At 43.6% G+C, this 20,069-nt stretch overlaps 1 protein-coding gene across 6 annotated transcripts in view; it reads right to left on the bottom strand.

The window, feature by feature from the left end:
- Positions 1 to 20,069, bottom strand: part of stau2 (staufen double-stranded RNA binding protein 2) — a 65,245-nt gene that overhangs the window by 25,110 nt on the left and 20,066 nt on the right. For 3 of the 6 annotated variants that reach the window (XR_003889773.1, XM_029842703.1, XM_029842704.1), the window contains 4 exons: positions 18,517 to 18,645; positions 13,903 to 13,938; positions 12,995 to 13,052; positions 7,932 to 8,293 (listed from right to left, as the gene is read on the bottom strand). Coding sequence is in view for 5 of the 6 variants with exons in the window: in XM_029842703.1 (XP_029698563.1) it covers positions 7,932 to 8,293; positions 12,995 to 13,052; positions 13,903 to 13,938; positions 18,517 to 18,645 (585 nt within the window). In the remaining variant the exon portion in view is untranslated. The remainder of the gene's footprint in view (positions 1 to 7,931; positions 8,294 to 12,994; positions 13,053 to 13,902; positions 13,939 to 18,516; positions 18,646 to 20,069) is intronic. The other 3 variants (XM_029842705.1, XM_011618497.2, XM_003977355.3) reach the window with 3 other exon arrangements.

Below are 20,069 nucleotides of genomic sequence, written 5' to 3' on the forward strand. Positions count from 1 at the left end.
GGGATTGAGGAGGTCCTCGAATTATTCCTTCCACCGATCCACAACATCCCAAGTTGAGGTCAGCAGCACACCATCACCACTATACACAGCGCTGACAGTGCACTGCTTCCCCCTCCTCAGACGCCTGATGGTCGTCCAGAACCGTTTCGAGGCCGTCCGAGAGTCGTTCTCCACGGCCTCACCGAACTCTTCCCATGCCCAGGTCTTTGCCTTGGCAACAGCTGTAGCTGCACTCCGCTTGGCCTGCCGGTACCTATCTGCTGCCTCAGGAGTCTCACAGGCCAGGAAGGCCCAATACGACTCCTTCTTCAGCCTGGCGGCAATGCCTGAACCTGCTGGTGGACACCAGCGGTGAGGGATGCCAACCACCTTGTGGACAGGCACCAACCACCTTGTGGCCACAGCATCGGTCAGCCGCCTCAACAATGGAGGCATGGAACATGGTCCACTCGGACTCAATGTCCCCAGCTTCCCCTGGGACATGGTCAAAGCTCTCCCGGAGGTGTGAGTTGAAGCTCCTTCTGACTCTGCCAGGCGTTCCCAGCAGACCCTCACAATACGTTTGGGTCGGCCGGGTCTGTCCGGCATCCTTCCCCACCATCGGAGCCAACTCACCACCAGGTGGTGATCAGTTGACAGCTCCGCCCCTCTCTTCACCCGAGTGTCCAGAACATGCGGCCGAAAATCCGATGACAATAATCAATCTGCGGCCTAAGGCGTCCTAGTCCCATGGGCTCACCACCTGCAGAAGGGGCCAAGGGGGTCGGGTGCATTGTGTTTTGGGTAGCGGCCGAAGGCAGGGACCTTGGCGGTCTGATCCCCGGCTGCATAAACTGGCTTTCGGGACATGGAATGTCACCTCTCTGGTGGGAAAGGAGCCTGAGTTGGTGCACGAGGTTGAGAAGTTCCGACTAGATATAGTTGGTCTCACCTTGATGCACAGCAAGTGCTCTGGAACCAGTCTTCTTGAGAGTGGTTGGACTCTCTAGCACTCTCGAGTTGCCGATGGTGAGAGGCGACGGGCAGGGGTGGCAATTCTTGTTGCTCCCCAGCTCAGTGCCTGTATATTGGAGCTTGCCCCGGTGAATGACAGGGTAGCCTCCCTTCGCCTTCGGGTGGGGGGACGGATCCTGACTGTTGTTTGTGCCTATGGCCCAAACAGCAGTTCAGCGTATCCACCCTTTTTGGAGTCCTTAGAGGGAGTGCTGGGGGCTCCTTCGTCCTCCTGGGTGACTTCAATGCTCACGCTGGCAATGACAGTGTGACCTGGAGAGATGTGATTGGAAAAAACGGCCCCCCTGATCTGAACCCGAGTGGTGTTTTGTTATTGGACTTCTGTGCTCAAGGTGTTTGTCCATAACAAACACCTTGTTCAGGCATAAAGGTGTCCACATGTGCATTCAAAACAGACCTGAATAATCATCCCAGGTCCCACCTCAAAAAACCCTCTAATCCCACTTCTCGTAGAGACAAAAAACCAGGAGAGGTATGCAAGGACCGATTGATCAGCAGCACTAATGTGGAATGGCCTCTGACATCTGGCTTCTGAAGCTGGATGGCTCTTCTTCAATGTTCCTCTTCATTAGAACAAACTCATTCATGCAAACAGTAGGAAAGCAACTGCAGTCATACTGTTAACCCCAGCCTCAACCTATGTTAAATTCACGTACCGGTACATCTGCACAAAAAATACGGAACACTAACTGAAATTTACATATGAACAGTACCATAGTATCATTTGGTGGTGATGTTGCAAGTAAAACCACCAAACATACATTGTGCAAAATTAAAGGCCCAGAAAACAAGTAAAAACTAAGTGCAGGCTGCACTTTCTTAGAACACAAAACCAACTTCTATCCAACCATAATGAATATGGGTCAGTGCTATAAGCAATTTCAGTGAGTAGCAATACAAGGTCCCTCCTGAGCCACTTCAGTAGAGAGACTGGGGTCAAGAGTGTTTAAAGCATAGAGATTATACACTTTTACTTCTATGGTCACAGTGGTAAAAGGTTCACACGCACTCACACACAACTAGGATCGCATCAAGTACAATGTGCCATCTGAAATGTGCATTGGAACACACTAGAGAGATTACAGCAAACCATTTAGCATGCAAGGTGCATATTTGTAATCTCTCTCTGTCATTATCTTGTGCAAGCAGGTTGATTTATCTGTTTATAGCAACCAATGAAGCATCGAGCACCACACCAAGGGTTGCAAAATGTGATGAATTTGTTTAAAAGCAGAGAACAAAATCAAGAAAAAAAGAAAGAATTCTCTGTGTTGAAATTTGCACTGTAGCCTGTTGACATTTGAGGGTATTTGATTTAGCTTTGAAATTGACTTAACTGTGGGGTAAGAACACCATCAGTCAGGTCCACCAAACACACAGAAACAAGCATATGCACAGACACGCACACAGAGGGCCAACATGTAAGCAGACTGTGCGCCAAACCAGCATAGCATTAACCAGCTGATTTATAACAGCGGCAAAACATGTTTTTGGAGGTCGTGCTCCACACAAATATACCATGGAAAACAGCTGGAAGCCATCAACCTGCTGAAGAAATCAACAGCGGTGGGCCACCCGACAATACTGTATATGGCCCAGTGGTGGCCCATTAGCCAGCAGAAAATATATTTTCTAACCCAAATCCTTGAGTAAACAGAGAAAACTGGAATGACAAGGAAGATGGAAATAAACTGTTAGAGACTTTGAACGTCATGACCAGGTCACAAGTTTGATGTTGATACAGAGAGATGAGACAGCAGGGAAAGTCTGGAGAGAGGACAGAGGGTGGAAAAGGGGGTATAAAAGTGTCAGGTGGGGTCAGCACCACCTGAAGAGATTTTTCTACTTTTCCAAAGAAGAAAGTGGCAAGAGGGAAGAACAAACAGCAAGAAAGTGTGAGAAATCTTGGAAACTGTGCTGAATGGATTTCAGCACCAGTCACCTGCCAAGATGGTGTTTTCATTAACATGGGATTTCCAACATAGATGTTCTGATTCCTGCACAAGAAAGAGCACGAGCCGCCCTTTAACTCTCAATCCATCTCCCAGAGTTAAGGCTGCCATGACTACATAACATAACTCACCTGATCATTATCTCTGCCGTGTTATTACATTTGGATTTGGCAGGTGGACAGAACTGATCGATACGATGGATACCATTTATCCCTTTCAGACACAACATGGGATGTTACAGTACAGTATGCTGATCTTTACTCATCATAGCTTTTCAAGCCTTTCCAAGCAGCAGGATAAGCCACAAGAAGGTCTGACCCCTAAGTTAAGACCCTGTGCTCAAAGCCAGAATTTTACTTCCAACGACATAATACTAGGTCGTCAATCCTCCACAGGATATTTAATATCTCTGCTAGAACACACAAAATGGTTCTGTCATATTTTCCATTTACAATTTAAGAGCACAATCTCAGGAGTGTACCGGTAAGTAAATTGTATTTCATGTTGAGAAAGGTGCTATATCCACTGCACCTGCCAGTTACTAAGGAATAATGATAATTTTGTTTTTTGTTCTGTAATACTGTTTCAATACACACTTTAAACAGGGTCCATTTAAGCTAACCTGATCTGGATGATAAAATTGTAAATGTCAAATAAACCATTTTTTTTGTGAGTAATCATTAAACTGTACACAGACCATTTTAAGAAACATATGCACTTGGGGAATTTGTACAGCCTTATAGGGTCTGGTAAAATATTTTAGTAGCAGTTGAATATGTCACTTAACAAATAATAGGTCAAAACACAAAGGCAACTCTCCTGTTAAAACGTATGTGCATTATAATAAGTACAAATACAAACATGCAGTTACATTAGATACATGATGCCATTTTAAATCTCATCAGTAATTTTAAATCAGAAAATCATTAAAAACATTACTGAAAGCTTTATAATATTGAAACAAGGCTTTGCAGCAACTTTTTTCTTTTTGTTAAATAATTGTAGGATGCTAGATCTTTAGGTTTTAATTTAGGTTGATGGCAATTGTGATTGATAAAGTAGGTGATAATTAGAGTTTCCTCTTACTTTGACTTGTATTGGTGTCATACAGATTAGTCTTGTTTTGTCATTTGAGTGTTCCACACATCTGTTTTGGACAAACAATGTGCCTTGTTTGAAACTATTATTAACTGCTGAGGTCAACCCATAAAAAAAACAAAAAAAACAATATGATGCACTTAGAAAAATAAACTACTTTTTTCTTCATGTTTTGACTAATGTACAAAACAAGTGGACTGGAGTAACTAACAATATTTCCTCTTATTTGTTGCCAAGGTTTAAATAATCATTATCAATCTCAATCTGGAAACATTAACTGCATGTTATGACCAACCCATGCACGCACACCAGCACACACTCTTAAACTTGACTTCCTTTGTCTCTTTGTTTTTTTTACTCCACTGTTCTCCATTAACTTGATGAACAACTTAATCACTTCAATTATGCCAGTCTGCGTTTCAACATGGACAAAAAGCTCTGATAAACACTGATCTTTCAACAAGGAAGCAGGTTATTAGAAATAAGAGCACAAGCAGAATGACAGTATGGAAAGTTGCCCAAGTTCATGTCTGTTTCAAAGACAAACTTCATTAAATTTCCATCAATCACTGATACTCTATATAAAAATGCCTCACTCGTGTTAAAGGGGGTTAAAAGTTAATAATATGAAATGGTAGCAGTTTGTGATGAGTGAATTAAACAATAATAAGGTGATGGCAGCATATATAAGCAGCTGGTGACTGCAATGCTGGGGTCAAACCCTTGAGGTATTTCATGAATCATAAATCACGTGCTAATGATGAAAGTAAAACACAGAGAACTTATATGGCTTGTACTGGGTGCTCCATCCTCCTCCATCCATGTGTTGCCCATTACCACTGCCTCTTTGTTTCTGTCCTATTTCCAGCACACATGCCAGCCGTGCCAACAAGACACCGGGCAAATTAATAGGAAATACACACGCGCATATAAACAGGCTGCAATAAGTGCCAGCCTCCTTTCTCCAAACTGGCATGAATGGAGCATGAGTTGCTTATCCAACCAGAGCTTTCACCGGTGGCTATTTCACAATCAAGTCAAAAGCAGGGATAAGCAGGTAGGCCAGAGCCATTTCCTGTAGAGCTGGATAGATGAAACAGACAGTATGAGAATGGGCTCAGTCCTAGTTTCTTTAATCTAATGTTGAGCTGTCATTGTAATCCACTCACTTGGATAATATAATTACATTACAAAAACAAAATTACTAATCACAAAAGGGGATTATTCTTACTTTGAACAAAATTGCATATGGCAGATCTGAGCAATTGTTTTGTCAAGTGGCATCCAGGGACAGCTCGCTCAACACAAAGCAGCATATTATGTACCCTATGAAAAGATAAGTGACTATTTTTGTTAATTCTGCTGAGGTTTATCCCACAAAAAGTCACAAGTGTTCATAAACCTTCAAGAAGTTTGCCTAACTCGTCACAAACTCACACGCTCAACAGAACCGGTGCAGACTGCCTGGCTCAATTCCATTTTTAAGCACAAATATGTTGATGGTGTTTGTGTGATGAATGCATATATTTAATGTACTGTCAACAGCATCTTCATATTTACATAATATAGCATAAACAGTGAGAAAGGCAATCGTTTAAAAATCACAAGATGGCTTGGCCAAAACTCTCATTTCAACTAAAACAGAACCTGATGTGTGCATACGTATATGTGTGTACCGTAATTTCCGGACTATAAGCCGCTACTTTTTTCCTACACTTTAAACACTGCGGCTTGTTCTACGGTGCGGCTTATTTATTTATTTTTTTTCGTGGCTCACTATCACAACTATTGTGAATCAGTAATTTTTACTAACCCTCATCAACATGAAAAATACTAGAAGAAAAGCGTATGATGCGACTTTCAAGTTAAAAGCGATCACTCTGGCGGTTGAAGAAGGAAATCGAGCTGCCACGCGTAATCTTGGCATACATTACGGTAATCAATGGCGAGAAGGTGGAGACGTCGCATAAAGAACTGATCCAAACCAAAAAGATGAGAAAAGCTTTTAGACGTAATCAAAGCAGGTGGCCTGAGCTTGAAAACATTCTGGAAGACTGGGTCAACACACAGAGAGCAGGCGGCCGCGGTGTTTCCGCTGTACAAATCAGATGGAAGGCAAAAGCAATCGCCAACGCGATGAAAATAGAAGATTTTAGAGGTGGGCCATTGTGGGTTTTTAGATTGTTCATTGTTTGAGTAAAAAAGCATAAACAACATAATTTGTGTGTAGCTGATACAAACGTATATTTCAAGGTAGCTGCATTACAGACACCGTTAGAAAAAAAAAAAGCATTTACCGGTACGATATATTTGTTTATGTTGCTAAGCGGATTAAATTAAAAGAAAAGTTAAAAAATCCTGACGTGATAAAAATTGTATTTAAGGTCTCTGTATAAACATACAAGTGAAAAGAGTGGCTGTTGTTTCTTACCTGTCTGTTTGTCACTCTTCAGTGACTCGTCTCTTACGGTAATAAAAACATATACCGGTACTTAATGTTTTCGATCTAATTTTTCATATTACTACGTGGGATAGCTGCGGCTTAAAATCCGGTGCGGCTTGTATAAGTAAAAAATTGATTTTCTTTCTAAAATTAGATTTTGCGGCTTTTAATCAGGTGCGCTCTGTAGTCCAGAAATTACGGTACATGTACAAGTGTGCTTCAGCTTGCCAGCAGAGCTCTCTCAGGTTACACACATGCACGCACGCATGCACAGCCACACACAGGAAGGCTTAAAGCAATAACAAAGACCTTTCAAAGGAACCCTCGGCAGGTTGAGATAAAATGTATTTGCTCAACCTGATAAAAAGCATCTGCTGCTTAAATGAACAAGCACTGGTATCAGTGGTATGGAATGCGCTGCAGACAGGTTGCCAGGTTTCTGCTCTGAAAATGAAAGAAGGAAAACTCCACCTGCAATGTTTTGTTCCAGGACTAAACCCCTGGACTGCAAGAAAGAGAAAATGGATAGTGTGTTATCAGCAGTTCAATTGGCTTTACGAGTCCACTAGTGTCGGAAAAGCCTCACTTTCCTGATCAGCCTTAAAAATTTCCCAAGTACCACCACCTTGATAGGAACACATTCATTGAAAAGATTCGTGTTGAAGAAAGTTTGACGCTCGCTTGTGTATAATCATAAAAGCTGACAAATGACAGGAAATAACAAGGAATTCCCTAGAAACAACTATTTGGATCGCTCCACAGGTAAAGAGTTTAACTGGTGAGCAAGTGATAATACCATAATTACACAGATACCCAAGATCCTTAAAGACTTAAACGTCATCACAACAATGGAATTGTCTAGTTAATGTTTTCCTAACGCTTTACCTCTTATCAACATGGATATGGATCAGAGGGGGGGGAGGGAAGCAAATTATATAAATTATATTTTCAGGGGCTCAAGGGGACGTGGACTGTGAAAGTGGCTCCTCCTTGACAAATGGTTTTGCTCACTAGTCAAGAGAATGTCACCCTAGATCGTCCTATAGCTTGACTGTTACTGTCAGGCATCTTTCATTTACTGTCCTCAAGTTAGTTTCAGAGCTCGATGTGACTATCTTGTTTTCCATTCCCTCTGTAGACAAAGAAGTGCTCAACAGGCAAACAAGCTAGTTGATTCTGTATCCAAGATTAACATTCTCTATGCTAAAGACAGATTGGCTGTTGCCGTACGTGGCTCGAGCCAGCCAGTAACCTTCCTTCTATCTGATTCCTATCTGATGCCTCATCTGAGTTTCCAGTGTGTCAGTTCCACAACCTCCATCCAAGACAAACTAACAAATCCAAATCCAAGGACTGCCTGAGGAATGTTGCCAATGGGCATCACTTGATACAGAATACATTTGATCTACAGTTTTGGTGCTCACCTGGAAGCCTTGGATGCGAGCCAGGTAGTCCAGTTGCTGTGCAGGCTGCACAGACACACCACAGGTCAGGCCGGGGTTCGTTCCCTTCATGGGTAAAGAGGTGTCTGTTGTGGGTGACTGGCCATTAACCAGCAGTTCTCTGGCCATGGTTGCGGTTGGGCTGGGTGAGGAGGCTAAGCCACTGTAGTACGGGGTGTGTCCTGGTGGCAGCGTGGCAGAGCAAGGCCCCATGTCTTTGGATGGTATGTAGTTTAGACAACTACCGCTGCTGGTCCCGGTGGTTGGAGCATTGCTCCCATGCTTCATGCTGGCCTCCATCTCCTGGTAGATATCTGGAGTGAGGTGGAGAAGACCTTTTTGGGCTGCAGAAGTTAAAGAAGGCAGGAGGGGGGATGGATGGAGAAGGAGAGAATAGAGAAGAGGTGAGGAAGAAGGAACCGTTGAAAAGTGGATGAAGGAATACATAAAAAAGTATGTATTTATCAAGGTGACCACAGCTTTTTAAAAAAGGGGAAGAACATTAAGTAAAGGCAGGAAATTGGTAGAGGAAAAAAAGAAGGAAAGCGTTATTATGGCTCCCATTACTGACCACTGAAAGGATTTTAACAACACAAGATACTAAGCCAGGGTGTGTTTATGCATCTGGACTGGCTCTCTAACAAGCATACCATCACAGATTGTAGATGGCAGTTTCATGTGGTTTGGCAGCTCTGAACATAATAAAGGTTTAGCAAACACTCATGTCGCCTTTCTTTTATGTACTAAAAATGCATGGAAATGGACACAAACTGGAGACCAGCTAATAAGCATGCAGTGAAAAATATCACAGGTGATAGGAAACGTGTCTGAAATCAAGTTAGGAATGAGTCAATTCAACTGAAAATGAGCCAGAATCAAATATCAGCATAGGACATACAATAATAATGTGATCAGTATGTTTAAAATGAATATTACATTTGAAAGAAGATGAAAAGCATTGAAAGGAGAGAACGGATGAAAGAGAACGATAAGATACAAGCCTGTTTGGATTTAAGAGAAGGTGGGGGATGAGTGGATGAGAAAACATGTACTGCCTCCAAAGCCCAGCCAAGGTCATCAGAAAGAGGGAGACCAGCTGTGCCTGCATATGTCTGTGTGTGGTTGGGTTTGTGTGCGTGCAGACCAACAGCTGGGAGTTGGAGTGAACGCATGAATGACAGACCAGTTCCTGTTAACATTACCATGACATTACACCTCGATACGATGCAAAATAAAGGAGAACACACGTTTGTGCACTCAGTCTAAGGTTTCTGGGAATCTGCAGACAGTATATCCCATCATTGCTTCCGGAGTCGCCGAAAAGCTGAAGGAAGCAGCAATGAAATCCAGAACCTCTTACTCATACTACAAACTGGTCTCTGCCAGGAATGACACAACTGCTAGGATTTTTCTCCCTCCCCCCGACCATAATGACAGCTTTAATTTGAATTTACGCAAGTATATATTGCAGGCCTGCGGATTCTGAATGCATCTCAAAGAATGAAAAGTGCAAGCCAACATGACATCAGCTGAAAACAAAGAATACAGTGGTGGTTGGGCCTGGAAAGGGGCAGTGAATGTTGTCCATGTGAGAGTGTGACTGCCAAGATGTGTGTGTGTGGCGTGTGGGCGTGCCTGAGAGGTTGTGTGCATGTGACAGAGTGCTTTAAGCTGCTTTCAGCTGATCGTAAGCAAGAGATATAGCGAAAGAGGGACAAAAGAAGCAGCAGTGTGAAGGAATTATTTCACTGTTGGAATGTGTTGGTGCAGGATGTTTTCTGGAGTTGGTGGAGTTAAGAGAAAAGAAGGCAGAAGGAGAAAGAGGAGTGACGCTGAGTGGTTTGTGTGTGTGGACGCGCATGTGAATGCTGTGCTCATTCCAGGCAGATTTGAAGGGGTCCCACCCAGACTCCATGTCCGGTCAGCTAGAGGAGTGCTGGAGAGAAGCCAGAACCGAGCATGAGACTGATCGAAAACAGATAGGGCCAGAGCCTGTTGCTATAAATCACCACCGTAGCACAAGACCCTCACATAGTTTACACATGCACGCAACATACAGATGCACACTCACACACACACAAATATGCACAGCAGGAAATGAAATGTGGCAACTCGAATGAAAACCCCCGCTGCAAATACTCCTGGGAATAGAAGGGAGAAAAATCACTCTTCTTAGTTCTTTTTTTTCCTACCCCCTCTCTCAAAAAATAAAAAAAACAACACAGTTTCTGTGTTTAAAGCCACCCTGTTTGTTGGAGATTGGGTAAGACAAAAGACATAACCACAAACAAATGTTCAATGGGGGCTTATGTGAATTTTAAGGGAGAGTGAGCTTTTATGATAAAAGAGTACAAAAGGGACAGAGCTATAAGTGAACAGTGTATGACATATTTACTGACTTTTCTGTTTTGTGTTACACAATGCAATAGCATTTCAAAGTGGACTGTAGCTGAGAGATAACCTACTTTCAGGATGCTGACATATTACCAACCTTATAATCCAAGAGATTACTCTGCCCTTTCTGAAAATGCACTCACACAGTGTATGCATGTATGAAACAGAGGGTCGTAGAAGAGCCATCTGCTGAGTCTGCTGCATATGTAGTGATTTAACAGTGTACTGACATACACTGCAGTACCACTTATGTTTGTCAGAGGAAATGTATGTAACAGTCAGTCAGGTGGTGTCTCAATAAAATGACGGAATTTCTGTAGTATGTTTGGTTATAAATGACAAGGAATAAGAAAAACCTCATGTGTGAAGTGTCCTGAACGTTTTACATTATTTCTTTCTCTATGAATTGCACTTGAGTGAAAGCAAACAGTTTATCCCAAAAGACTAATAATCGCAGCAATGGCAGACAGCTTTTTTTTTGTTTGTTTTTTAAATTGAGCTAGGCACAATTCTGGAAAGTCCTTTAATTGCCATTGTTTCGGTCTTATAAATTACATTGCCAAACAAATCAAAACAAAATGACCTGAAACATCTTCCATTCAACACTCACAGACTCACAAAGAAAATGAAAACCAGCTGCATCTGTTTGAATGTGTTGTAAATAGTGTTTATGTGATAAACATCATTTAGACATTAACGTCGCGTGAGTGTTGGGTGGTTTCGGCAACTTTGAGATAATTACCAGAAACTTAAACCTCAAGCTGACTGTGAGATAAACTATGAATGGGAATGGCACTTGACCAGAAGCACACTTCAAGCCAACAATAGGAATAGATTGTGGGGGTCTCTATTTTGGAAGTACTATGCTATTCTTGCTTACGGCTGCGGGTACCATAGAAACCACAGCCATTAAAATAGTTTATCCAGGAGAAAGTATCTCTCCAGAAATGTAATTTAGATTATTTATCTCTCAGAGAATTGAAACAAATCACATATGAGAACTACAGGTTGCAAAATCTGGATTTTGAATATCCAAATTCGAATTAGAAGAAAGAAAAACCAAACCTCAAAATCCATAGCAATGTTTCCTAATTTTTAATATGAGGAAGTTGTAACATCAAACGTTCTCTCCTAGCCACAGTGAGGGGAGGAGACTCAAAGTCAGATCACTGAAGCCTCGCCAAAACTGTCCATTGTTGCAGAGTGACGACATTTAAATCTAATACGACTATCTGTTTGTTTTCCACTCTGCTGCTCTACATCGGACCAACTATTCATTTGTCTCTTAAACTCCTCTTTCTCAAGCCGTTGGCATTCAATTTGTTGGCATCCACGGAGAAGCTGCTTGCAGAGAGTCCTTTGATCAAGCTGGGCCATCACAATGAATCACGCACAGCTACTCCAATGCATGTAAATCTGCTTAAGTGGCACCATGTCTGTGAATTCTCTGCATCTTTTACTAATTTAACAAATGCTAACTTTTGTAGATATGAAAACAGTAGAAGAAATGGAAAAATACTACTACTGCCAAACTCGGAGGAGCAGAAACCCATAAAAAGACAATCCAGTTTTGACATGATGAAAGCATATTAGATTTGTTTTTATTGGAGCTAAATTGGGCCAACTTAAAGCTATTCAATGGAGGCCAGCTGCTTTTTATACAACTTCATCTAACACTTTGATTAGAGGGACCCTTTTTAAAAAAAAATAAAAATAAAGATCTCATATGAGCCTTATATTTATTCATCCATTCATCTGTTAAACATCACTCATTTCTAATAAGGTCACAGAGGATGCTGGAACCTATTTCAGTGGTCACTGAGAGAGGCAGGAATACAACCTAGACAGGTTACTTACATTATTTTCTCATACCTAAGGGTAATTAACAGTCTCCAATTAGATTAATATGAATTTCTTGGCTTGGGAGAATCTGAAACATTCTTGATGTGAGGTAACGGTGTTGTATAAATCCTGCAATGGGACGGTAAAAAATTAGACCCATGAGATTATCAAAATGTTTCTGCCAAAAAGAGAAAGTGACACAAATCACTTATCATGCAGAATGTAAAGGACATAATTAAGCTATATACTGTAAAGTAACATACAAAGTTATTACTAGATATTTGTTTTGTGGCAAAATTGTAAAGATGATTAAGCTGCTTCAAGGTTTAAGAAGGTTTTGTGACTTTTTATGGTCTTATTTTGTCTACAGTTGCTATGTGAAAGATGGCTAAGTGGTTCATAAATATCCTCTTATCAAGCCATCATATATCCTGCTTTTCATCTTTATGTCTAAGTGTACAGGATTAAGGGCATGTATGTGTAGCACAACTCCAGTGTGATTGTGTTAATCCTTTGTGAAAGACTACTTTTTCTGCACAGGAAGGCAGTGGTGGTGGGGGGACTCCCCGGAGGGCCTCACTGTGCGGCCCTGTAAACCACAGTGAATGGGCCTCAATTCGCAGGCTCCCCACAAGGATGCATAGCCGATTAAGCTGACAGTCAGAGGCCTATTGACCAGTCACAGAGATTAAATGGCGGGCGATCTCTGTGACTAAAACCACCTGCAGCATAGGCGGAACGATGAAGAGCAGGAGAGGAGAAGGGGAAGGAAATGGAAATGGAACACAGGGAGACGTGCTGATACTCACTGTTACTTGTTGCTTCAGTAAATGATGCCTTTTGTCCATTCCAGGCTTTGTTGTCCATCTGCATTGATGGAGAGAAGAGGTGGTAAGAGAGATGTAGGTTCCTGAACAGACAGCTTCTTCACGCATGTCAGACAAGTCCCTTCCTACTGTTTGGGCCACAAAAAGACAAACGCTCACAAGAGGGGATGCTTTCGAAGTCTTTCACAGTCTTTCTATGCCAACTACTTAAGGGTCAGTGTTTGGTAACTCAAAAAGCCCGTTTGGTCTTTTATCTTTCTCGTGGCATATGTCTGCTTGCATAAACATACAGAGTCACAGGTATGTGCACAAAAATGAAAAATGAATCTTTTCTGAAATGAAGGGCATGGTGGTCCACTATGGTCTGTATGGATTACCCATAATCCCACATTGTGATGGCAGAGCATCAGGGCTCTTAACAGAAGAGACGGGGGAAGAAAGAAATACAGAAACCTGTCGTGGTAAAATAAAAAAAATGTTTAATCATTTCAGAGCTTAAGGGTTGTGTGAGGACCCAGTGAAAAGTAGGCCATTCAACTACCGTAAGTCTTATTGAGATGTTTTGTCAGGCCATCAGCTTCTCCATTGTGTCCAAATATTCTGCCTTGAGTGTAACCAGAATGGTCTTACCTCTTGCCAGGAATGACTTTTAACAATGAGGTTGCTTATTTCTAACATGCCAGGCTCATGAATCAAAAACCTTAGACATCATAACATAGTAGTTTTATGGGGATTTACAAATAAAGTAAAGTATATCTGAGCAAGAGCACTCTGAGACCAGATATGGTTTAAAAAGAAAAGAAAATGCCACAAGTAATAATAGAAGCAGTAAACAATTAGGGCTGAGTTATTTATTATAGAGATAAAGGCAAAGAAAATCTCCAACTCACTGTTAACTGCGTTGCAGAGTCAACTTCACAGTCATTCTGATAAGAATAAAGTGTCGTCCTTTAGCTATATGATGTGGCTGTGTGAATAAGATATATGGAATGACACATATCTAAATAATGAGCTGTCTAGGGAACAATTAATATTCAGGAAAAACCTGGTTATGCAACATCATCTTTATCTATCTAATCCCCTGAGTGTAGAAACCAATGGGCTGAATAAAGATGATGATGAAGATCAGTAGTGGGAGCCAAATAGGAGGTGTCATGAGAACTGGACTGAAATTCTTGATCAGTTCTTGAATATTTGTACAGGGCTGCGCAGAAGAGACTGTGTCATGGGAGGAGTGCAGAGAGTTTTAGCATCTATGTTTTGGTTACAGCTGCTGTACTGCTGTTACAGTTCAGTGACTTATTCATGGTAAGACCTACACTAAAAATGAATTACATCGAATACACACTGTATGCTCCATTTGGGATGTGAAGAGAGTTAACGACATACATTCTGAGATAGAATTCAAAGTATCGCCTACAACTTCATAAAGATTAATTTTGTTATTATTGTACTTTAATCTGACGGATAACCATTCAATTAATATTCATATGTGCAAAAATGTGTTTACAAAGTAAATTTATCATCATCTTTTAACCGATGACCTCTGATAAAGCAAGCGTATTGAAAACCTTGACAGTTATGTAGCACTTTATTTAATAATATATAACACAAGCTTTTCATGGGTCAACTAGTAAACCTTCTAATTGACTAAATGTCTCGGCTGGCATTTCCACTGTGATCTGAAACAGTTAGTTGATTGAAAGGAAAATTAATCAAAAGCAATTTCAATAAGTGAATAATCAAAATAGCTCGCAGCTGTATGCCTTCACCAGACAAATTGCAGTCAACAGTGTTTTTTTTCCCACACTTAGATAGTTAAAGGCATTTATTGCCTGGCATGTCTTTGTTGCTCAATTATTTTAAAGCTTAGCAGTAGAAGAAAACTGTGTATTTGTATGCCATTTCATGGATGTAATATCATCCATGTTCTTCTAAAACCCTCCTGGGCTACCACCTTATCATGGTGAAGGGGTTTGCGTGTGCCAATGATCCTAGGAGCTCTGTTGTCTGGGGCTTTAGGCCCCTGGTAGGGCCACCCATGGCAAACAGATCCTAGGTGAGGGACCAGACAAAGCGTAGCCCAAGACCCCCTAATTATGGAAAACAACATTGGTCCTATGTTTCCCTTGCCCGGATGTGGGTCACCGGGGCCCCCTCCTGAAGCCAGGCCTGGGGGTGGGGCACGATGGCGAGCGCCTGGTGGCCGGACCTCTGCCCATGGAGTCCCTGCCGGGCACAGCACCCGTGGCTCACCACCTGCAAGAGGGCCTAAGGGCATTGGGTGCATTGCGTGTTGGGTGGCGGCCGAAGGCAGGGTCCTTGGCATAAACTGGCTCTAGGGACATGGAATGTCACCTCTCTGGTAGAAAAGGAGCCTGAGCTGGTGTGCGAGGTTGAGAAGTTCTAACTAGATATAGTCGGCCTCACCTCGACGCATAGCAAGGGCTCTGGAACCAGTCTTCTCGGGAGGGGTTGGACTCTCTACCACTCTGGAGTTGCCAATGGTGAGAGGCGACGGGCAGGGGTGGCAATCCTCGTTGCTCCCCAGCTCAGTGCCTGTATATTGGAGTTTACCCTGGTGAATGACAGGGTAGCCTCCCTTTGCCTTCGGGTGGGGGGACGGATCCTGACTGTTGTTTGTGCCTATGGCCCAAACAGCAGTTCAGCGTATGCACCCTTTTTGGAGTCCTTAGAGGGAGTGCTGGAGAGTGCTCCTTTTGGGGGTTCCCTCATCCTCCTGCGTGACTTCAATGCTCACGTTGGCAGTGACAGTGCGACCTGGAGAGATGTGATTGGGAAGAATGGCCCCCCGATCTGAACCCCAGTGGTGTTCTGTTGTTGGTGGTGTTCTGATTGTCCATAACAAACACCTTGTTCAGGCTTAAAGAAGTCCACATGTGCACTTGGCACCAGGAAGCCTTAGGCCACAGATCGATGATCAACTTTGTGGTCGTATCATCAGATTTGCGGCCGCATGTTCTGGACACCCAGGTGAAGAGAGGAGCAGAGCTGTCAACTGATCACCACCTGGTGGTGAGTTGGCTCCGATGGTGGGGAAGGATGCCAGACAGACCCGGCCGACCCAAATGTATTGCGAGGGTCTGCTGGGAACACCTGGCAGAGTCTCCTGTCAGAAGGAGCTTCAACTCACACCTCCGGGAGAGCTTTGGCCATGTCCCTGGGGAGGCGGGCGACATTGAGTCTGAGTGGACCATGTTCCGTGCCTCCATTGTTGAGGCGGCTGACCGGTGCTGTGGCCGCAAGGTGGTTGGTGCCCGTCGTGGCGGCAATGCCCGAACGTGAGGGATGCCGTCAGGCTGAAGAAGGAGTCGTATCGGGCCTTACTGGCCTGTGAGACTCCTGAGGCAGCAGATAGGTACCGGCAGCTCAAGCGGAGTGCAGCTACGGCTGTTGCCAAGGCAAAGACCCGGGTATGGGAAGAGTTCGGTGAGGCCGTGGAGAACGACTTTCGGACGGCCTCGAAAAGGTTCTGGACGACCATCAGGCGTCTGAGGAGGGGGAAGCAGTGCACTGTCAGCGCTGTGTATAGTGGTGATGGTGTGCTGGTGACCTCAACTCGGGATGTTGTGGATCGGTGGAAGGAATAATTCAAGGACCTCCTCAATCCCACCAACACGCCTTCCAGTGAGCAAGTAGGGCCTGGGGACCTGGGGATAGGCTCTCATATCCGGGGCTGAAGTTTCCAAGGTAGTCAAAAAACTCCTCGGTGGCAAGGCCCCAGGGGTGGATGAGATCCGCCCAGAGTTCCTTAAGGCTCTGGATGTTCTAGGGCTGTCGTGGTTGACTCGACTCTGCAACATTGCGTGGACATCGGGGGCGGTGCCGCTGGATTGGCAGACCGGGGTGGTAGTCCCTCTTTTTAAGAAGGGGGACCGGAGGGTGTGTTCCAACTATAGGGGGATCACACTCCTCAGCCTCCCTGGTAAGGTCTATTCAGGGGTACTGGAGAGGAGGGTCCGCCAGATAGTCGAACCTCGGATTCAGGAGGAGAAATGTGGTTTTCGTCCTGGGCGTGGAACAGTGGACCAGCTCTACATCCTCAGCAGGGTCTTCGAGGGTGCGTGGGAGTTTGCCCAACCAGTCCACATGTGTTTTTTGGACTTGGAGAAGGCATTCGACCGTGTCCCTCGGAGGGTGCTGTGGGGGGGTCCTCCGAGGGTATGGGGTGCCAGGCCCCCTGATATGGGCCATCCACTCCCTGTATGATGGGTGTCAGAGTTCGGTCCACATTGCTGGCAGTAAGTCGAATGCGTTTCCAATGAGGGTTGGTCTCTGCCAGGGCTGCCCTTTGTCACCAATTCTGTTCATAACCTTTATGGACAGAATTTCTAGGCGCAGTCGTGGTGTTGAGGCGGTCCGGTTTGGTGACCTCAGGATCGGGTCTCTGCTCTTTGCAGATGATGTGGTCTTGTTGGCGTCATCGGCCCGTGACCTCCAACTATCGCTGGATCGGTTCACCGCCGAGTGTAAAGCGGCTGGGATGAGAATCAGCACCTCCAAATCCGAGGCCATGGTTCTCAGTCGGAAAAAGGTGAAGCGCCATCTCTGGGTCAAGGAGGAGATCCTGCCCCAAGTGGAGAAGTTCAAGTACCTCGGGGTCTTGTTCACAAGTGAGGGAAGAATGGAGCAGGAGATCGACAGGCGGATCGGTGCAGCATCAGCAGTAATGCAGACTCTGCACTAGTCCGTTGTGGTAAAGAGAGAGCTGAGTTAAAAGGCGAAGCTCTCGATTTACTGGTCACTCTTCATTCCTACTCTCACCTATGGTCATGAACTTTGGGTAATGACCGAAAGAACAAGATCACGGGTACAAGCGGCGGAAATGAGCTTCCTCCGTAGGGTGGCTGGGCTCTCCCTTAGAGATAGGGTGAGAAGCTCTGCCATCCGGGAGCATCTCGGAGTAGAGCCGCTGCTCCTCCGCATTGAGAGGAACCTGATGAGGTGGCTTGGGCATCTAGTCAAGATGCCCCCTGGACGCCTCCCTGGTGAGGTGTTCAGGGCATATCCCTCCGGTAGGAGGCCCCCGGGAAGAACCAGGAAGAGACTAGCCGGTATGTCTCTCGACTTGTCTGGGGACGCCTAGGGATTCCTGCAGACGAGCCCAGATAAGCGGTGGGAGATGGATGGATGGATGGATGGATGGATGGATGGATGGATGGATGGATGGATGGATGGATGGATGATTCTTCTAAAATTAACACTGACATCATTGCTTCTGTGTAATGAATCTAAATAGTGGATTGAAGAGGATGAGGTGAACGCCTTGCACTGATCTGCTCTAAGGTCTTGTTACTAATTAATAATCAAACAGCAGCAGCAGCCTGTGGTCAATATATCATTTAAGCACTCTTTTCTCTCAGTGGAGCCTTGGTCACCTACAGTACATGTAATTGTACCCAAACTATTATGCAAGAAAATAAATCCACAGTGATAGACATGTGTAAAGTGGAAAAAGAAATATAGGCTGGTTATAAGCTTACCTCTGTGGCATTCTGCTGGACTGTGGAGGCCTTATATCCGAGCTGCAGGAGCATCGCTTCTGCTGCGTTCCGCTTGGCCACCTTCTTGTTGGGACCTGTTCCCGTGGCAACCTCATTATTCACCTTGACCTGAATGCACACATATTCAAAAACAGCCAAATACCAAATAAATAAAACATAGAAGGCAGCTAAACATTATTTTCATGGCACCTACTGGCTTAATTGAGACAGAAAATGTTAAAAGAAATGCTGACAATGAGCTGCAGCTGAAAAGATTTAAGCTGAGTCAGTCAAGTAATTTATGTTTCAGGTAAAAGGCCGCAGAGCTAAGTGTCTGTTTTGCAATGAATCCCAAAACATTAAATCTGTCTGCACAGATAATAAGATGATATTTCCAAAGAATATCAGAAGTCATTAAGTTATGCAAACAGACAATTACGCTCTACAAATAACATTCTTTGAGCCAAAGCCTGTGAAAAGCGAGGCCTCAGTGCATTAACTGTGGTCTGATGTCCTCAAGTCATTTGTGAATTAGAGGACATGCATACGAAAAATTATTCACATCACTTAAATAAATAACATAATAAATGAAAGATCACTAGCTCAAAGTCATTCTATGCTTACTGCAGCTTTTTCCAGAAACAAGTCATCGTTTGTAGGAAAAAAAAACCCCGGCTCCCTTGCTTACAAAAAGAAACAATGTTGAAATATTGAGATGAGGGATTAGACAGTGGCAAGAGAACATTGACAAGTATGCAGAATTTAATGTGTATAAGCAGCTTGGAGAAGTTTGAAGCTGAATTACTGTACTGGTCCTATGGGGAGCCATGTTGATCTCATGAAAGAGGATTAAAGACAAATAATGACTATGAGTGAAAGGGGTGGACACAGTAAGAATGAACCGAGACACCAGGAGAAATACTGTGCATGTGAGTGGTGGGAAAAACCCTACAATATGTCACATGACTATGATCCATTCCACTGCTATCACCACACAGGGATTCTGGAAATATCCCAGGCAATCATTGACAGACACAACACATCTGTCAAAAACCAAAAGACCAAAAACAAAAGCTGCATGTACTGTATAAATTGCTCCATTCCTGCTTTTTCTTTTCTTGCTTTAACATTTTACTTTGTTCTATTTGCTGATGTAGTGAGCAAATCAGTAAAAATTAAATTTTGTAGGCATGTTGCAGTTTGTGTTTTCTGGTAATGAAGAGGAATGTAACTGGATCACTTTTGTTATATTAAAAGAGCAAATCCAGGCCAAAAATGAAATGTTTGAAGGCAAATGAAGACGAATATGTTCTAATGGGTATTAACCTTCCTGAAGTGTGGTTCATTTTGAGCTGGACCAAGGGGAGAAATTATAAAATGCATCTGCTTTTTTTGTCCTGTACTCAGTTGTAATTGCTGTGTTCAAATGTCCCAAATGAAATGATGTTCACTTCCCATTTTGAAGCAGCTACTATAAATGGGCAGGTGTGAATAAACTGCCTCCAGGCTTGTTTTGTTTCAGCACATTAGATGCTATGACAGGAGATTATATG

This window comes from Takifugu rubripes, chromosome 10, assembly GCF_901000725.2.
Source record: "Takifugu rubripes chromosome 10, fTakRub1.2, whole genome shotgun sequence".
Classification (NCBI taxonomy): Eukaryota; Metazoa; Chordata; class Actinopteri; order Tetraodontiformes; family Tetraodontidae; genus Takifugu; species Takifugu rubripes.